Source organism: Micropterus salmoides, unplaced genomic scaffold, assembly GCF_014851395.1.
Source record: "Micropterus salmoides isolate LMB-PRFRI ecotype aquatic unplaced genomic scaffold, ASM1485139v1 Ms_hic_scaffold_22, whole genome shotgun sequence".
NCBI classification, from domain to species: Eukaryota; Metazoa; Chordata; class Actinopteri; order Centrarchiformes; family Centrarchidae; genus Micropterus; species Micropterus salmoides.
In genome coordinates, this window is record NW_024041373.1 from 6,847,719 (window position 1) to 6,863,129 (window position 15,411).

Here is a 15,411-nt window from a genome sequence, read left to right on the forward strand (position 1 = left end):
TTTACATTCGTCACTTCAAATGAATGATAATGTTGCTCTGTGACTGCTGGATGTGTGAAGAGGCACACATTTGCTATATCCATAGAAAGTAATATATACAGTAAGTGTTATGTTCAAAGCATGTTACTGCCGCCCCCTAGTGGCAACATTTTTATTTATTTATCCATCCATCCATCCATTGTCAACCGCTTATCCTGCGTACAGGGTCACGGGGGGCTGGAGCCAATCCCAGCTGACATCGGGCGAAAGGCGGGGTACACCCTGGACAGGTCGCCAGTCCATCGCAGGGTTTATTTATTCATTTAAATATGGCACCTTTAACTCCCTTAAAAATGTAAGCTTACTTTTTTGCACATGTCATTGCACTGGCCTGCCTGTTTCTGTTTTTTTACTGGGACTGTAAGCCATGAAGCCATTTATCTGTTTCCCAAGAACTGGTAACATTAGCTAAGATCTTTGACAGAGCCATAATATTACTGAAATGCAAGATGCTGCTAACTAGTGCAACATGTCAAGTGGGTAAATCAACTGAGTATGAAATACTTTTGGACAGTTGAGGATCAGTTTTTTTCAATCAGGATCTTTTATATGTGATTATGTAGAAGCATGCAAAGAAAATAAGAAGTTTGCATCAAAACATTCCATTCCATTTGTTCATTTGTCCATTCATCTGTTGTTTACATTAATGTTAAAGCTTTTGGTGAAATTGTAAGAAATTGTTTCATCTGGTTTTCATCTCCAAAGGTTACTTTTTACTTTGTTTTAGTTTTGTTTGAGTTTCATTTATGTATTTTTAATCATTTTTGTTGACAAAATGAACCCTGGCAAGCAGCCTTAAACAAAACCTTTCAAAGCCTGGTTCTCTACCATTCGAAGATCGAAATGAGTACGTTTGGTCTGGGCCGAACCCAAATCCTGGAGGTGTTTGGCATAAAGTTGCCTGCTCTGTGGGCCCTCTATATCATCATCATCATCATCCTTTCAAAGACAGACATGAGGGGCTGTTTGCGGTGTCTAGAGGGAAGTGATGAGGATGTTGCCGTAGCTGGATCCAAACCACTACAGGACCATGTCAGTCATCATGCCAGTGTAGAGGAGGACCCAGGAGACACCACAGGAAGCATTGCTGTAAATACGCTGGTGGCTTTTAAATTAAATGATGCTACACTGTTGGTGGACAGTTTGCGAGATCTGCTATAGCACGATCAAAGGAGTATTAATAGTATTGATTTCTGTTCATCTTCGTGAACAAAGCTGGCATGTCAGAACACAATTCATTTTCTCGTTTCTTTTCCTTAAAGTGACTTTTTCTGCATACTCTCTTTTTTTTGTATCGCTATAAATATAATTCTGTATTCTCTCTCGCCTATTCACTCCCTCTCTTATTTTCCCTTCGCTGTTATTCCTTGGGGGCTTTTTTTCTCGTCTGCCGAGGTGCTGTTTGTGCTCTACCCTCTTCAGAGTTCTGAGTACTTCTACATGAATATTTCATTGACATGCACACCGCCCGCCCATATTCTCCTGTGCATTAACTCACTGACAAACCCTGTGAGCACACACAGCATCAGGACACAACGCTTTAAATGGTATGTCACACATATACATAGAGAGCTGGCTGTATTTCTAAAGAGATGTGACCAAAATGACCCAGAAAATATGTTGTATCTAACATCTCACACTGCATGCAAGGAGCCATGCCAATCTCTCGTTCTCTCTCTGGCCCCTCTGTTGGCTTCTCTCGTGCTTATCTCCAGTGAAATGGAAGATTTACTTAAAAAACAACAAAATATTCATCTTTAGATGAGTGCTCTCTCCAATATCAGCCGTCTAAGCCCCAGGGGGCGTAATACTTTTAGATTTCCAGCACTTTCAGCTCTACGAAAGCTAAAGCCAAGAACATTTGCCCTTGTGTTATCTGTGTGCTCAAGAAGCGTGAGGTCGGGGCCGATCCTTAATGTTGCTGCGTATTAGAAGCTGCCAGTCTCCTTAAAGAGTAGCTATTGATTCATCTCTTTACCAGCGAAGGGTTAGTATTTTGTCAAGGTTTCTTCCAGGCTTCTGTGGACATATATTGATACATCACTCAGAGATTGTACAGGTCCACTCGCTTTCAGACTGGCTGTTTGGAAAGCTCTGTAACTACTGTTCCTGTGGCGGGCTTTAAAGAAACAGCTGATCAGTTTTGCTTTAGACAATAATGATTCAGTGATCGAGAGTTCATGACTGCCGGGGGAGAGAGGAGTCTGTAAAGTGTGCTTAAGCCTTGAAAAACCAAGAATCTGTCAAAACCCAGACTTACTATCTAAAAATATTAGGTTATGATAAATACGCTGTCTGCCAAGGATACTTCTCTGCTTTGCTATCCCTGCCTCCTCCGTACACCACTGAGTAAATACTAAAGATACTTATAGGATCATAAATCTGAGAGCAGAGGTGGCCAACTTAGAAGCTTGTTGTCTTTTCCCTATTTCCTGACTCATTGCAAAACAAGGTGATTAAAACCCTGATGTGTGTTGCTTCTGATGCAGGGTGTGATCACAGTGGGAAGCATATTGGCTCTCCTGCTTGTCTCACAGGAGCCTTGGCAGGCCTTTATCAGCGCTGTGTGCTGGTATGTCTGTGTGTGCATGCTGTGTCTGAATCAGGAAAGTCACTGTGTGTGTGTGTGTGTGTGTGTGTATTTAAGTATTGACAGGTGTGATCTTGTATATTTGTCACTCAAATGCCACCCCCACACCATCCACACATGTTGCTCAGCTCAATCAAGGCAAGTCACTGATGTTACGTGGTTACATGACATGATGGTGGATACTCTCAGATCGCCGATGACTCCAGCCAAGTAATTATAGGTACCCGTAGGGTCCTTCAGATGAGATCTGAATCCACTCTTTGTATGCTGAGAAGGCCCTAAAAGACATTTTTTTTCATCTGCTTGCTACAACCGGAAAATGAGATGACCAGCATAGGAAATGTTAATTTAATGAATGTGACACATTGAATAACGTGTAGCCTACTTACTGTGCACACGTCATTGTGAACAAGCTTGCTTAAAATACAAGGAGGAGGTGATGCAGAACCATTAAGTTGATGAACAGAAAATATTACAGTAACATGAGCATTGTACTGAAAGTGACCTGAAGCAATGTTATTTCACCAGACATTACTCATTTCTCTGTTGGTCTTGTTGGACTGCAAAAACACACAGTCCCCTTTAGATTGCTCAGAGTGGTTTGCACATTAATCACACACACAGCCGAAAGTTTTAGTATGGCATTTTGTCAAGTTGCTCTTAGAATTAATGTTAATTATAAAAGCTGGAGTCAGTGTTGGCTAAAAATGAGAAGCCTACTAACATTAGCTTAACATTATTTTAGTCAGCCAACTCATGTGGAATAAAGTGTATGTGGCTGTATAATATGCACAGCATTAATGGTTGCCATCACTCCTCACAAGGAAACATCAGGCTCAGCATGGCAGGGAGCGGGGTCAACTGGCTCGCAGGCTTCGCTACATTTTATCCCCCACTGCTCTTGGCTAATAAAAAGTAACTTAAGAGATAAAATGTTCGATAAGAGATTAATTAGCGTGAGAACATAGCGATTCTGGGTGTTTTGCCATTCAGGATCTAAGATGAAGTGTTCAGGCTACATTTCTCATATTTGCCCACCTGTTTCCTGTTAAGTGGAGGAAGTTGCTGCTTCTCCTTGAATCCTCTTTTTGATTTTAAAAAGAGCTCATTATATCCAATAAGTAAGTAAGTAAGTATTTTATTAATGTAGTTATGCAATATGCACTACTAGCTAACACACCACTTATTCTTAGCATCAAAATGTTATATTCCTAACATTTCTAGCCAGGCTTTTATGGGACAGGATCCTGAAACTAACCAGAGTGAGGCAAATCACTTAAAAATTATAACTGAGTCTTGCAAAACCAGTCAATATATCTCTCTCATTTTGCACATTGGTGCAGTTGTACCACAAAAACTTGTAAATGTACTGTGTAGAGCGGTGTCCCTGCTGTCATGGTGCTGTCATCCAGAGACCATGTGAAGCTCTGTTAATACGTACATCTGTAGGTAACCCCTGAAGCAACATTTCTTTCCAGGCCAAGGACAATATTAGTAGATATGAAATATGTTATTTTAGTAAGCTGTGTGTAGTAACTCAATCTTCTAAAATAACGGAAGGGTTTGGCTGTTTGAAGAGACGTGGCTAAACCTTGAGGCCAGCGGATCTAAATGTTTGTAATAGCTCACATTGTGATCTTTACTCCACTTGGTCCTCACGATTGGTGTGTTGGATGGCGTCTGCTGAAGCTATTTTTGATTCTGTTCTCCTGTAATAATATAGTTGGATGTCTCTGGTGCATGGCAGGCTAGTTTCTAGATGACTTTTTTGTTGGACCTCACAGAAATATCCCAGCTATGGCGTGGAGGGAGCCAGAGCTCCTGTTTTATGGAAGAATTGATATGAATATTTTTCAATCAGTCCTACCTAAGGACTGAGGACTAAGGAATTCTGAAATTTAGGGCTTCAGCTGTAGATTACTTTCATTATCAGAGTCTAAAGTGAAGTCTTTAAATTGCTTGTTTTGTCCAACCAATTGCCCAGATTTTTTTTGGTTTTAGTTTTTTATCATATAAAACCAGTAACATCACATTTGAGAAGCTGGAACCCTCTCATGTCTGACATTGTTACTCGAAAAAGGATTTAAATGATAATCAGTTAGCAAAAATAGTTGTTAAGTGTCGGACGATTGATAAACCATCTCAACATTCATTGCAAGTCTAAAAAGACTTTTGAATATATTTATTTGATTAAAAGGGAAGTAAAATAGAATGAATAGTAAACTATCCAACAACATCATAACCTTGTGATTTTGAGCTCGCAAAAAAACCCATATTCACACAAAAAGGCTCTATGTCAAATGGCAGAATTGCAAAAGTGCAAGAATTACAAGGTAAATGCTTGTGGTAAAACTACTTGTATGCATACTATATGCATCTGGCTGTGGCTGGTACTGAAACACAGGAGGCAATGACATAAACCATTTGCTGCAGCCCACAGAGACAATACTGACGGTGCTCCTCCCTCATTGAGATCAGCTTATCCGCAGAGAACATAATTGATAATGTAAATAGAGAGTTTGGACGGACGCTCCAGAAGTTTGTCATGGGCTGTTTACAAAATGTTCAATTCGGTTTTTCCTGTGATTTCCTGGACATTACGCAGAAGCCTGAGATAGGCATGCAGAGGTCGGCAAGCAGACGCACACACACGCGCACACACACACACACACACACATAGGCACAGCATAGCACAGCACAGGACACGCTTGAGTTTGCACAAACAGAGGCTGCCTGTCCCTGAGTGGGATGTCCGTCCGCAGAGGGAGGTGGTGTAGCGGTCTGGGGAACAGAAGGGAGACATGGGACAAAACACAGTGACAGCATTGGTATCCCACGATCTCAGCGTCGACTACCTTCAGAGAGCTGCTGCACTTTTTCTGAACATGAAGTGATGCTCTTTTAGAGTAAGGTCCTAGATAAATAGATAAATAAACAAATAAATCTGTGTGAAATATTGTGAAATTGACCCGTTCAGTTTTCCAAGTAGTTTCTCACCATGTCCAGCTGACTCCATGCTGGCTTATATCTGCTGCAATTTTCTGCTCTCAAAGAGCTTTGTGTCAAGATGAATGCAAACTGACAGAAACCCAGTAGTATATTGATGTCTGGATCAACAACAATAAAAATCCATATGAATTGTTGCTTACACACTTTTACCTCCCTTAACGGCTCTCTGTAAATCTTATGGTCCATTCCCACACAGCTCAGGTATTCTGATTGATTTTAGGTAAAAGAGAGGTATTTTACAAGATTCCACATGTTTTATTACCGTTTGCTAAACCCAGCCCCCGAAGAGCGATTGTCCAATAGCAACTGTAACTAGCCACGGCAGCCTTCGGATTTCTCCACATGCCGAAATGGTTTCCATGGGCTATAATAATAGCATTACTATATATTTTAAGATAAGTTTAGAAAGTTTTGAGAATGGTATCTTTATTATAATTTTGGCGTAGCTATGCACGTAGCCATACATTTATACTTGTGCGTCGGTGTCTCCGTTGTTCTGCAATTACACCACCAAACGCTAGTTGGCGGTAGTGCTACAGCATCTACTGTGCTGACTTTTTCCGTCCGTACCCCACTTCACTAACGAGAAGTGGGGTAAAATTGTATACGTGTGGTTATAGAGTTTTCAAATGTTATCGACCAGATGGATCACATTCTGATAGTGAAACAAGTCATTTTGCTCGGGTTGTGACAGTCAAATATATTTATTCACTGTGTTACAGCCGCTGGTTTGGCCACTACTTCATCAAATCACGGGGCACTTCCTGACGGCTGGGGAGGCATGAGCCTTCCCAGCCGACCACTCACAGTTCTTACTGTCCGTGTTGCCCCGATGTGTAGTTACATTTTTGAGGAGGTGCACATCCGGCTACGGTGACTGGAACATCCGTTTAGGGTTTTAGGGTTAGCATTAGCTTAGGTTAGATAAAGCCGATAAAATATTTTAGCTACAGTTGTAAATTCAGCTGATAAAATCCATGGCCATGGACTTGCTTTTGTTTACTTCCACTTCTTACATCAGTTGCTTAGACTGTATATAAGAAGTGGACGTAGTCAATGTGACGTCACGCAATGGTTTCTGGACTGCCGTTTTGAAAGCTCAACTTCTTTGTGCTACCAGAGGAGTCGCCCCCCTGCTGGCCATTCGATAGAATGCAGGTTTGTTATTTCCGGGTGGCCTCACTTTTCAAACCTGGCGGTTCCCACTTGATCAGTTGTTGACTAATGACTATAAATTCCAAATCTGCTAATAGTCTTTTCTGACTTATTTGGCCACTAGTTATTTGTAAATATGTCTAATTCTGAAATAGTTGAGACATGATATCCTCAGAAGTTTGCTTTTGAGGCAGACCCAAATGTAAATACAATCTTGGATGTTGACATGAATTTGCTGACACAAGTTTGTGTCCATCCTGGCCTTTCGCTGAGAGGGGACTTCCTATTTTCAATCCTGCTTTTCCTGCCAAGACAACTGTTATCACTCTGGGGAAATATAGGTACTTTCCCCAAAGAATATGCATAAGCAAGCTTGTTAAATTAAGAAACAAACGTTTTAGACTATTTATTCTTGTCTGTTTGTCTAGAAAATAACAAAGTTTTCATACATTCTTCTAACCAAATGTTAAGGTTTTTTTGTGTATGACTAGTTTGCATGTGCGTTTGTGCAGTGCGAGTCTTCACCGTGACATTTTCAGTGTACAGTTTTGCTCTGCTCCCCTCGCAGTTTGGCCAGCAATTTGCCCATTCAGCACAATGCATTGTGGGATCCCAGTGCTTAATCCCAGGGTTAAAATTGAGTATACGTTTGCTGCAACCATAACGAGCGCTCTGTCGTCACATAGGAGACGGGTGACACATCCCAATTACCCCTCTCCTCCCTAAACCTGGCCAATCACTGTCAGAACCTTGTTAAAGAAAGATGGGAAGGTGGTAGAAAAGAGCAAGGGAGGGAGCTGACCTTGTGCAAGTGTGTGTGTCTGTGAACGTGTGTGTGTGGTCATATGCTGACAGGAGATACACAACATCACACATGCAAAGAAGTGCTCCGGCCAGCAGATCACATGGGCATGCACAAATCCACAGCGTCACAGACACAGAGCAGCCCTGCAGCGGATGATTTAAGAGCTGGCTGGAGCAATCAATATTTCAGCAGATATGAAATCCAGAAACGCCATCCAAGGTGTATTTAAAATGATGTGAATCTGGGCTGTAGAATAAGCGCAATATAAATCATTAGCTGCTCACCCTGTTTTACCGTGCAGCTTACAGCTTTGTCGGAAATTCTGTGTGTGTGTGTGTGTGTGTGTGTGTGTGATGAGAGGGAGAGCAAGATTTTAGAGGATTTTACAAAGCTGAGCTTTTTAATAACAAAACTAACACCAAATACAAGCCAGCAAAATGGGCTGTCAGAAGTTCTATATTGGTTTAAAAGCCAAATATTCAACATTTCTCTTAGATTTTTTAAAATCTGATTGGTACGCAGAAGTATGTGGCATTACCTACTGCACTTCCTAACCAAACCCCGCACTTTAAACCAGAAGAGAAGAGCACACAAAACAGTCCAGACAAATCTCTAAGCTGAAACTGGTTGAACTTTGGCAGAATAATTGTGTTCATGGAGGATCCCATCGCCCGTAGTGGGAAGCAAATTTAGAAAATATATTTCACAGCCTTTAAACTTGGAGCCATTTATGACTTTACTGAAACTGTATTTCTTGTTTCTATTTTATTGTATTTTATTCAATTATTTGCCTTATGTAAAGTATTTTGAATTGTTTGAAAGGATTCACACAAACCCCACTTCCCTTGCCTATAACCTTACAAAAACATTTCTTAATCCTCATGTGGTGCACTGCACTACCTGTGCTGTCACGTTCTGTCACTATCACTGTGTTTCCAGCAGTAACTGGCTCTAAGGTGCTTATGGCTTAGTGTGGCCAGGTTATACTGGACAAACATAGTGGAAGTTGTTAGCAGGGTGGATGAGTAGACTTTATCCCGTGTCTGAAATGTCTCTGGCACTCGGCCTTATGTGGCCTAACAAGTCACTGTGGGATTTTTTTTCTAAAATAACATCGGACTGTACTGTATGTTTTATAGTGTGAGGGTGTGTGTGTGTGTGTGTGTGTGTGTGTGTGTGTTTTAGTGTTTGTACACGTCCTTTTAAGTTAACATTTTGTCATTATCCTCTCTATAAGACTTAGGTTTGTAGGTTTGTAGGTTATGTTAAAGGTTAACAATAACCACAGAGTGCTGGGGATTAAGGTAGTAGGGGTTAGGGAAATACTACAGTCCACAGAGAGACCTCACAAGTATAGTATAAGTGTAGGTGTGTGTGTGTGTGTGTGTGTGTGTGTGTGTGTGTGTGTGTGTGTGTGTGTGTGTGTGTGATTCGTGTCTATGTTTTCAGTGTGGTGTGTTAAGGTTTGAGGGCTCAAGTCCCAAGGCCCGGTATGTTGAATAATGTGATAAGACTGTGTGTGAGTGTGTGTGTGTGCCTACTATTAACACACTCAGCAGGATGTCCTGTCCAAGCACTACTTTTCTTTTCTTGCCAGACAAATGCATCACCTGAAGAACATATAGTTTCTCATTTCAAAGGTCAGCACAGACATAATTCATCCAAACAAGTGGGCAGGAAAAGAAAACAAAGTGACGACTGTCACTGAAATAATCCAAATGGAGGCACTGCATCACCTCTGAATATTAATTCATCACTTCAAGATCCCTGTGGTGCGTTTCATTGATTTGTTTGCTGTTGTAATGTGAGCAATGGATGATTGAATTGTGCTGAACAGGCGTTTCTTTAAGCTTTTCTATTGGACTGATATTTTAACATGGGGGAGTGGAGGACTGGGGTGGGTTGGATCATTACCTATCTTAACCACAAACGGCCATAAACAAGACAGAAACGTGGCTGGGATGAGTAATTTACAACCGCAATCTCATCTGACGTAAATCCTTATCTCTTGCCAACATATTGACAGTGAGAGGATAAACTATTTATCAGCCATTTGAATAAGTAATTTCCTGCAGCTCTATTTTACAAAATGTACCTCCCTTCACCCATTCTGTATGCTCACCTCATCTTCTGTCCCTCATATCGTTTGCCCCTAAACAGAAACCTGAGTAACAACAAGATCTCCCTGCTGAGGAATGGCTCCTTCTATGGCTTGGCTGCCCTGGAAAAACTGTGAGTACTTAAATCAAGCTCTCTTTACTGTTTTTCCCTCCCCAGAGTCCTATTAGCTGTCATCACAGGAGCCGCAGTGCTCTGTAGCAGGGAAAAGGCAAAAGGGGGGACATGGTGGGAATTACGAGATCCTTGCCCGGGTTTACCCTGCAGGAGGCTTGCCAGTGGTTTTCACCTTTTAGCTGTAATGCTTAACCTCAGTTACAACAGTAAATGTCTTAAAAGTGATAATATATAGCAAAATTTAAAGGCCAAACGCAGTGCAAGATGCCGAATCCATGTAGATGAGCCCCAAATCATATGCAATGTCCCAGAGGGCTGCATGCATGCAGCTTGATGATGAGCTCTATGATGGCTACCCTGGCTCACCCCGCCTGGCCCCTGTAGTCAACTATTGATTGCTTTCATCTATGTCCACTCCAGTGTTCACTGCTTTTCTACCTGATGGTGAAACTGACATTGGGTGATGATGAGGAAATCAGAGAGGGGCTAAAATCACACGGAGAGGACGGCTTGATAACTCTCTCCCTTTCAGTCAATCATCCTCAGATGTATGCGTGCACACTCTCACTCACTCTTAGAATCACACTTATTAGGCTCACACACACCTACACAAGCTACATCAGTGACTGCTTTGAATATTATTACAGTCAGTTGGCCCCCTTCTCCCTGACTACTTGACAGTTAAATTCCGATTGGGATAATGTCAGTGGAATAATTCTTCCCCTCTTCCACTCCTTTTTGGGTGGCTGTGTCGCTGGTCGACCTACAGGATGATGTTACCTGTCTCCCCGGGCCTTATTAGTGCCATTAAACCTTTCTACCCTCAGCCCTCCAGCTCCAGAGTGATGGAGAGATGATTGCGAGGCTTTTAAGGACACTCAGCCAAAGGTTTGTCAGGCTGACCTCTTGGAGCAGCAGTTGGTGTGCCCTATCCCTTCCTTCACCTCACTGCCTGGGTACAGCCTGTCCATCCGTCCCGCCACATGCAGCATTTGGCAGAGATATGTCTGTTGCTAGCAGTTGATGCCAAGCCAGGTATCCCCAGTGAGTTGAAAGTGGCGGACAGCTGTTACCGCATCTGGCCCAACCCACTGACTGTCTGCCTGCCCGGCTGGCTGACTGACTGGATCTGAGGGTTGTGGTGATTTGGCAGCTGATTGACAAGCTTAATAACGCATGTGTTTTGTGTTTGCACCACTTGTGCTGTAGCTGTGTACCTTTCGGGGCAGGGATGGAAACATGGTGATCCCAGAGCAAGTTTTTCTTTGTCTGAAATGGAAATGAAAAATGGGTTCTGACAATTAAAGGCCCACCTTTTCTTATTTACTTCTGGTGGTATCTGGCCACGCAGATAATTTTGGTTTAATTTGTGTTTGCTTTGAGACATGTTTCTCCCTCCATGCCAATACAATGTATGTGATTTCATTTTCATTTAGCTCATATTGCTTTGAGCTAAATGCTGTCTTACTTTTAAAAAAGAATGCTTTAAAATTGGTGCAGCAGAGTCCAAGATATCCTGACTTTTGGGAATTTGCAAAGATTTTAGAAAGCTCCCTCCAGAGCCACACAAGACACACAGGCTGAGTAGTACTTCTTGTGACGAGTAAACTGACCATTACATGTAAAATCAGTGAAGCTTCCCTATAGCTGTAATTTTTAAAGGCTGTGAAGCTGATGATACACAGAGCTACTTTTAGAGCAATCGTGCAGGGCAACATTGCCGTCAATGGTAAAGAGTAAAGATTACTACCATAATCCGTGTTATAATGTGTTGAGTGCTGACACAGAGACAAGAGATTTGGGCCCAAATGCAGACACTAAGCCAGAGCAGGTGCAGTTAATGATTTTAATGAACAGAATGAAAAGAATTTACAAAAATGCAGGAAATAATAATCCGAAGAGCAAGAATAAACAGAAATCCAAGGAAACAAAACCAACAATGAAGCCATAAATCCACAGGGTAATCCAAAAACCTGTGAAGACACTGTCATCTAATGATCTGACAACAACTGAAGCAAAGACAGAGACTTAAGAACATAAGAGGGAGGTGACAAAATGAGGCACATGTAGAACCTATTAGGTAATCGAGACATGTGAAAACGGTCAAACAAAGAAAATACAAAGAACGGAAGTAAAAGTTCTGAAAAGACAGAAGAAGAGGAAGTGATTTAACAACAAAAACATATGAGGAAGGAAATTAACAGAAATCCATCCATCCATCGTCACCCGCTTATCCTGTGGGTTGCAGGGGGCTGGAGACAATCCCAGCTGACATTGGGCGAAAGGCGGGGTACATCCTGGGCAGGAGACAAACAACCACTCACGCTCACACTCACACCCACGGACAATTTAGGGTCACCAATTAACCTAGACCGCATGTCTTTGGATGGTGGGAGGAAGCCAGAGCACCCGGAGAGAACCCACGCAGACACGGGGAGAACATGCAAACTCCACACAGAAAGGCCGGGTCAACCGGGGTTTGAACCTTCTTGCTGTGAGGCAAGAAGGTCGTGGCCGCCCTCATTAACAGAAATAAAACAGAAAAATAATAATGAGTGCCACTATTTCACACACCCTATTGAGGCTGAGGCCAAAATCCCAGAGGCAGATGATTGAAACCTGGGCACATAAAACCAAGACATGGCACGGCTAGATATCAGGGTATAAGGGTGTAAGTGAGAAAACGTGTGTTTGCTGTTATTTGGGTTAACCAGTCCTTAAGATCATAGAGTATAAACAGGAAGTCTTCCATGATTTTGCATCAAGGGACTTTTCTTTTAGTATTGCAACTTATCAAACCTCATTAGGTGTGCCATCATAATACTCATCATCACCATCACATTCAAGTCCAGCATAAAAGCACATCAGCAACTTTATTTATCCCCCAAGGAATGAGGCCTTTTAATGTGATTTGCTTCTATAGCCCAGATAGCGTCCTCTTAATGGATCCCTGTATGTTGGATGATGGCCTGGATCCCCCCATATGGGCACAAGCCCATTACCATCAGCCAAACTGGGTCCCATGGGAGCAAAGCAGGAACAAAGCTCATCACTGTTCTCTGGTCAGGACACTGAATCTAGCCTTTGCAGCTTCATCATGAGTTCCCACCGCAGAAGCACTCAGTCTGTGAAGAATCTGTGTTTAATGGATGATGCTGGCATATTATTCAGTTTTCATGCTGATTACACTGCATCAAATTTGACACTGTGTTATGTTAATGTATTTTATAGATATATCGGATTAAAAATACATTTCACTGTGCAAAATAATTTTAGTATTTTTTAGTAGAGCAACATTATAAACAACAAAAAATATCAACAGTATCAGTACAATATCATGTACAATTAGTGGAGTCAAAAGAACAAGTGCTGCAGTTCCTTCTTGGAATTATACCCTTTTCACAACTAGGCAAAAAAAGAAGATTTAGTTAAACAGAAGACAGATTTTTCAACAATAACTTGAAACAATTTAATAAAGACTATAGCTCTTATATTTTGATATAACAATATGGTGAAAGTATTTTCGGGTTGTCAAATGTACACACTGCTCTTGAAATAAGCACATTCCTATTGGCTACAAGCACATTTTGTGTCTTGACAGTAGTGGTTATTTTCATTGTTATGGCTGTGGATGTGACAGGCGCTTTATTCTTAGCAGACTGTCTGTCTGACATGTTTTTTTATTAGAGCAGCGGCTCTATTTTTTTTTTGTCTATTTGACCAAACTATATTTGTCTAGTCTGAGGAATTTGGAAGCAGGCTGAATAGACTGAGTGGACCTCAGCTCAGGGCAGACACAGTATCAGAATTCAGAATGGCATCTGCAATTGCTCATTCTAAAAAGCACATGTCAGTGGTGTGAGGAGGCGTCCTTTAAAAAGTTTTGAAACTCCTGTTGTTCCCATCGCTGAAGTGACGTTTATTCAGTCTTCCTCGTGAATACCTCCTTAGGAGGTGATTGATGAAGGCGTGGCAAACTGCTGAAGGACACATTCTCTGGCTGGTTGTGCATAAGAATGTATGACAGGGTTAGATCCAGACTCACATGATCAGAAACCAAACTCACTCTGAGGTTATCCGCAATAGGTCAAAGGTCAGAGGTTATTAACATTAGAAAAAATAATAGCATTATTGACCCGCTGGAATCAATAATAGTTCATTAAAGCAAATTATCAATCAATCAAAGATTTTATGTCACTTTGTCAATATTCTTCTGCCATGATGCCAGTGTGAAAAATAATTTGTTCTTAATTATAAAAAATAGAAGTTTAATGTCAACTGCTGATGTTTTTGCTCTGATACTCAAATTCTGGTACATTCCATTTATTTTTTTTTTTTTACATATTTCACTGATAGAGGCAAAAGTACATGTAAATATTTTTACATTAAGATCAATCAATACATCTGATTAAAATACCAGGACATTTTCTGACTAATGTCACAACTCACTTTTCAACCTCTAGTAGTTTGTTTTATTAATTTGTAATTATGATGTGATTAAGTCATATTTAAATTTTAATTCTGCCTCGGCATTGGAAGACAGTTATTTAGAACTCAATCCAATGGTGAAGGATTGCAGATTTTCCTTTGTTGCGTAAAAGCACTTCTTGTTTTTTTCTGTTTACCTAAGAGAGGATAGATGAAGCCTTAAATGGATCTAAGTGTAGCCTTGAAATATGAATGGTTTTATTGTTATTTTACAGGAGACCGTTGCTAGGTCACAGCTGAGGTGAAACATGTGAGCACCATGGGTGTAACCCATTTAATGACCAAGTTTGGAACCACAAAGAAGTCGGATTCTTCTTCCACGCCTGATAAATTAATAGAAACATTTACAATATTTATTTCCAGTATGGGATTGTTGAGTTATTTCTGGTTTTTATTGTTTTGTTATGCTATTTGAAAAAGAGCAAGAGGCCTTGACATCAAAAGCATATCTTGGAAGAATTTGCTTCACACTCTCCTTGAACATTTGCTTTGTTCTGATAGAAATACCTCGCACTGAGGAGAGAGGAGTTCTAAAATAGGATACAGTTGCTGAGCTGTTAACCAAGAAAGTATCTCTTTCACAGTTCAGGGCTTCTTAGAGCTTTTTCTCCATCTGCCGTAAAATTGCTTATGTTGGTTTCTTGTGACTGTTTTAATTTTGAGTGTAGGCTGAAATGAAGGTGTCCTTACATAAGTGACTAGCTTTATTTCACTCCTTTCTGCTCCTCTAAGGCAGAAGGGAAATCTGAGAAAATCACAGCAAATATCCCATAAGCACTGCTCATCCACCCACTAGGAATAAATTGCTCTCCAGCGGTGTTTGAGAAATGTTAATCATCGCCCCAACTGGGTTCAGACTCTGGAAGCATTTAAGTGGCAAAGACACACATCTTTTCTTTGAAAACCTGTGTGATTTTATAAATCCTGTAAAAAAAAATATGTATGCATCATATTACCAGCTTTACATAGATGGGTGTTGACTGTTTTTAAAAGGCTATTTCATTGTGCCGTATGTCTTGCCAAGAAGATTGAATAATTAATGTATGCCCCCTGGTCCTATGGTGCTTACAGTAATATCTATATAATGCAA

At 41.0% G+C, this 15,411-nt stretch overlaps 1 protein-coding gene across 1 annotated transcript in view; it reads left to right on the forward strand.

The window, feature by feature from the left end:
* Window positions 1-15,411, forward strand: part of LOC119917305 (adhesion G protein-coupled receptor A3) — a 170,752-nt gene that overhangs the window by 5,803 nt on the left and 149,538 nt on the right. Inside the window, 1 exon segment of the mRNA XM_038737568.1 lies at window positions 9,759-9,830. Coding sequence (XP_038593496.1) covers window positions 9,759-9,830 — 72 coding nt within the window.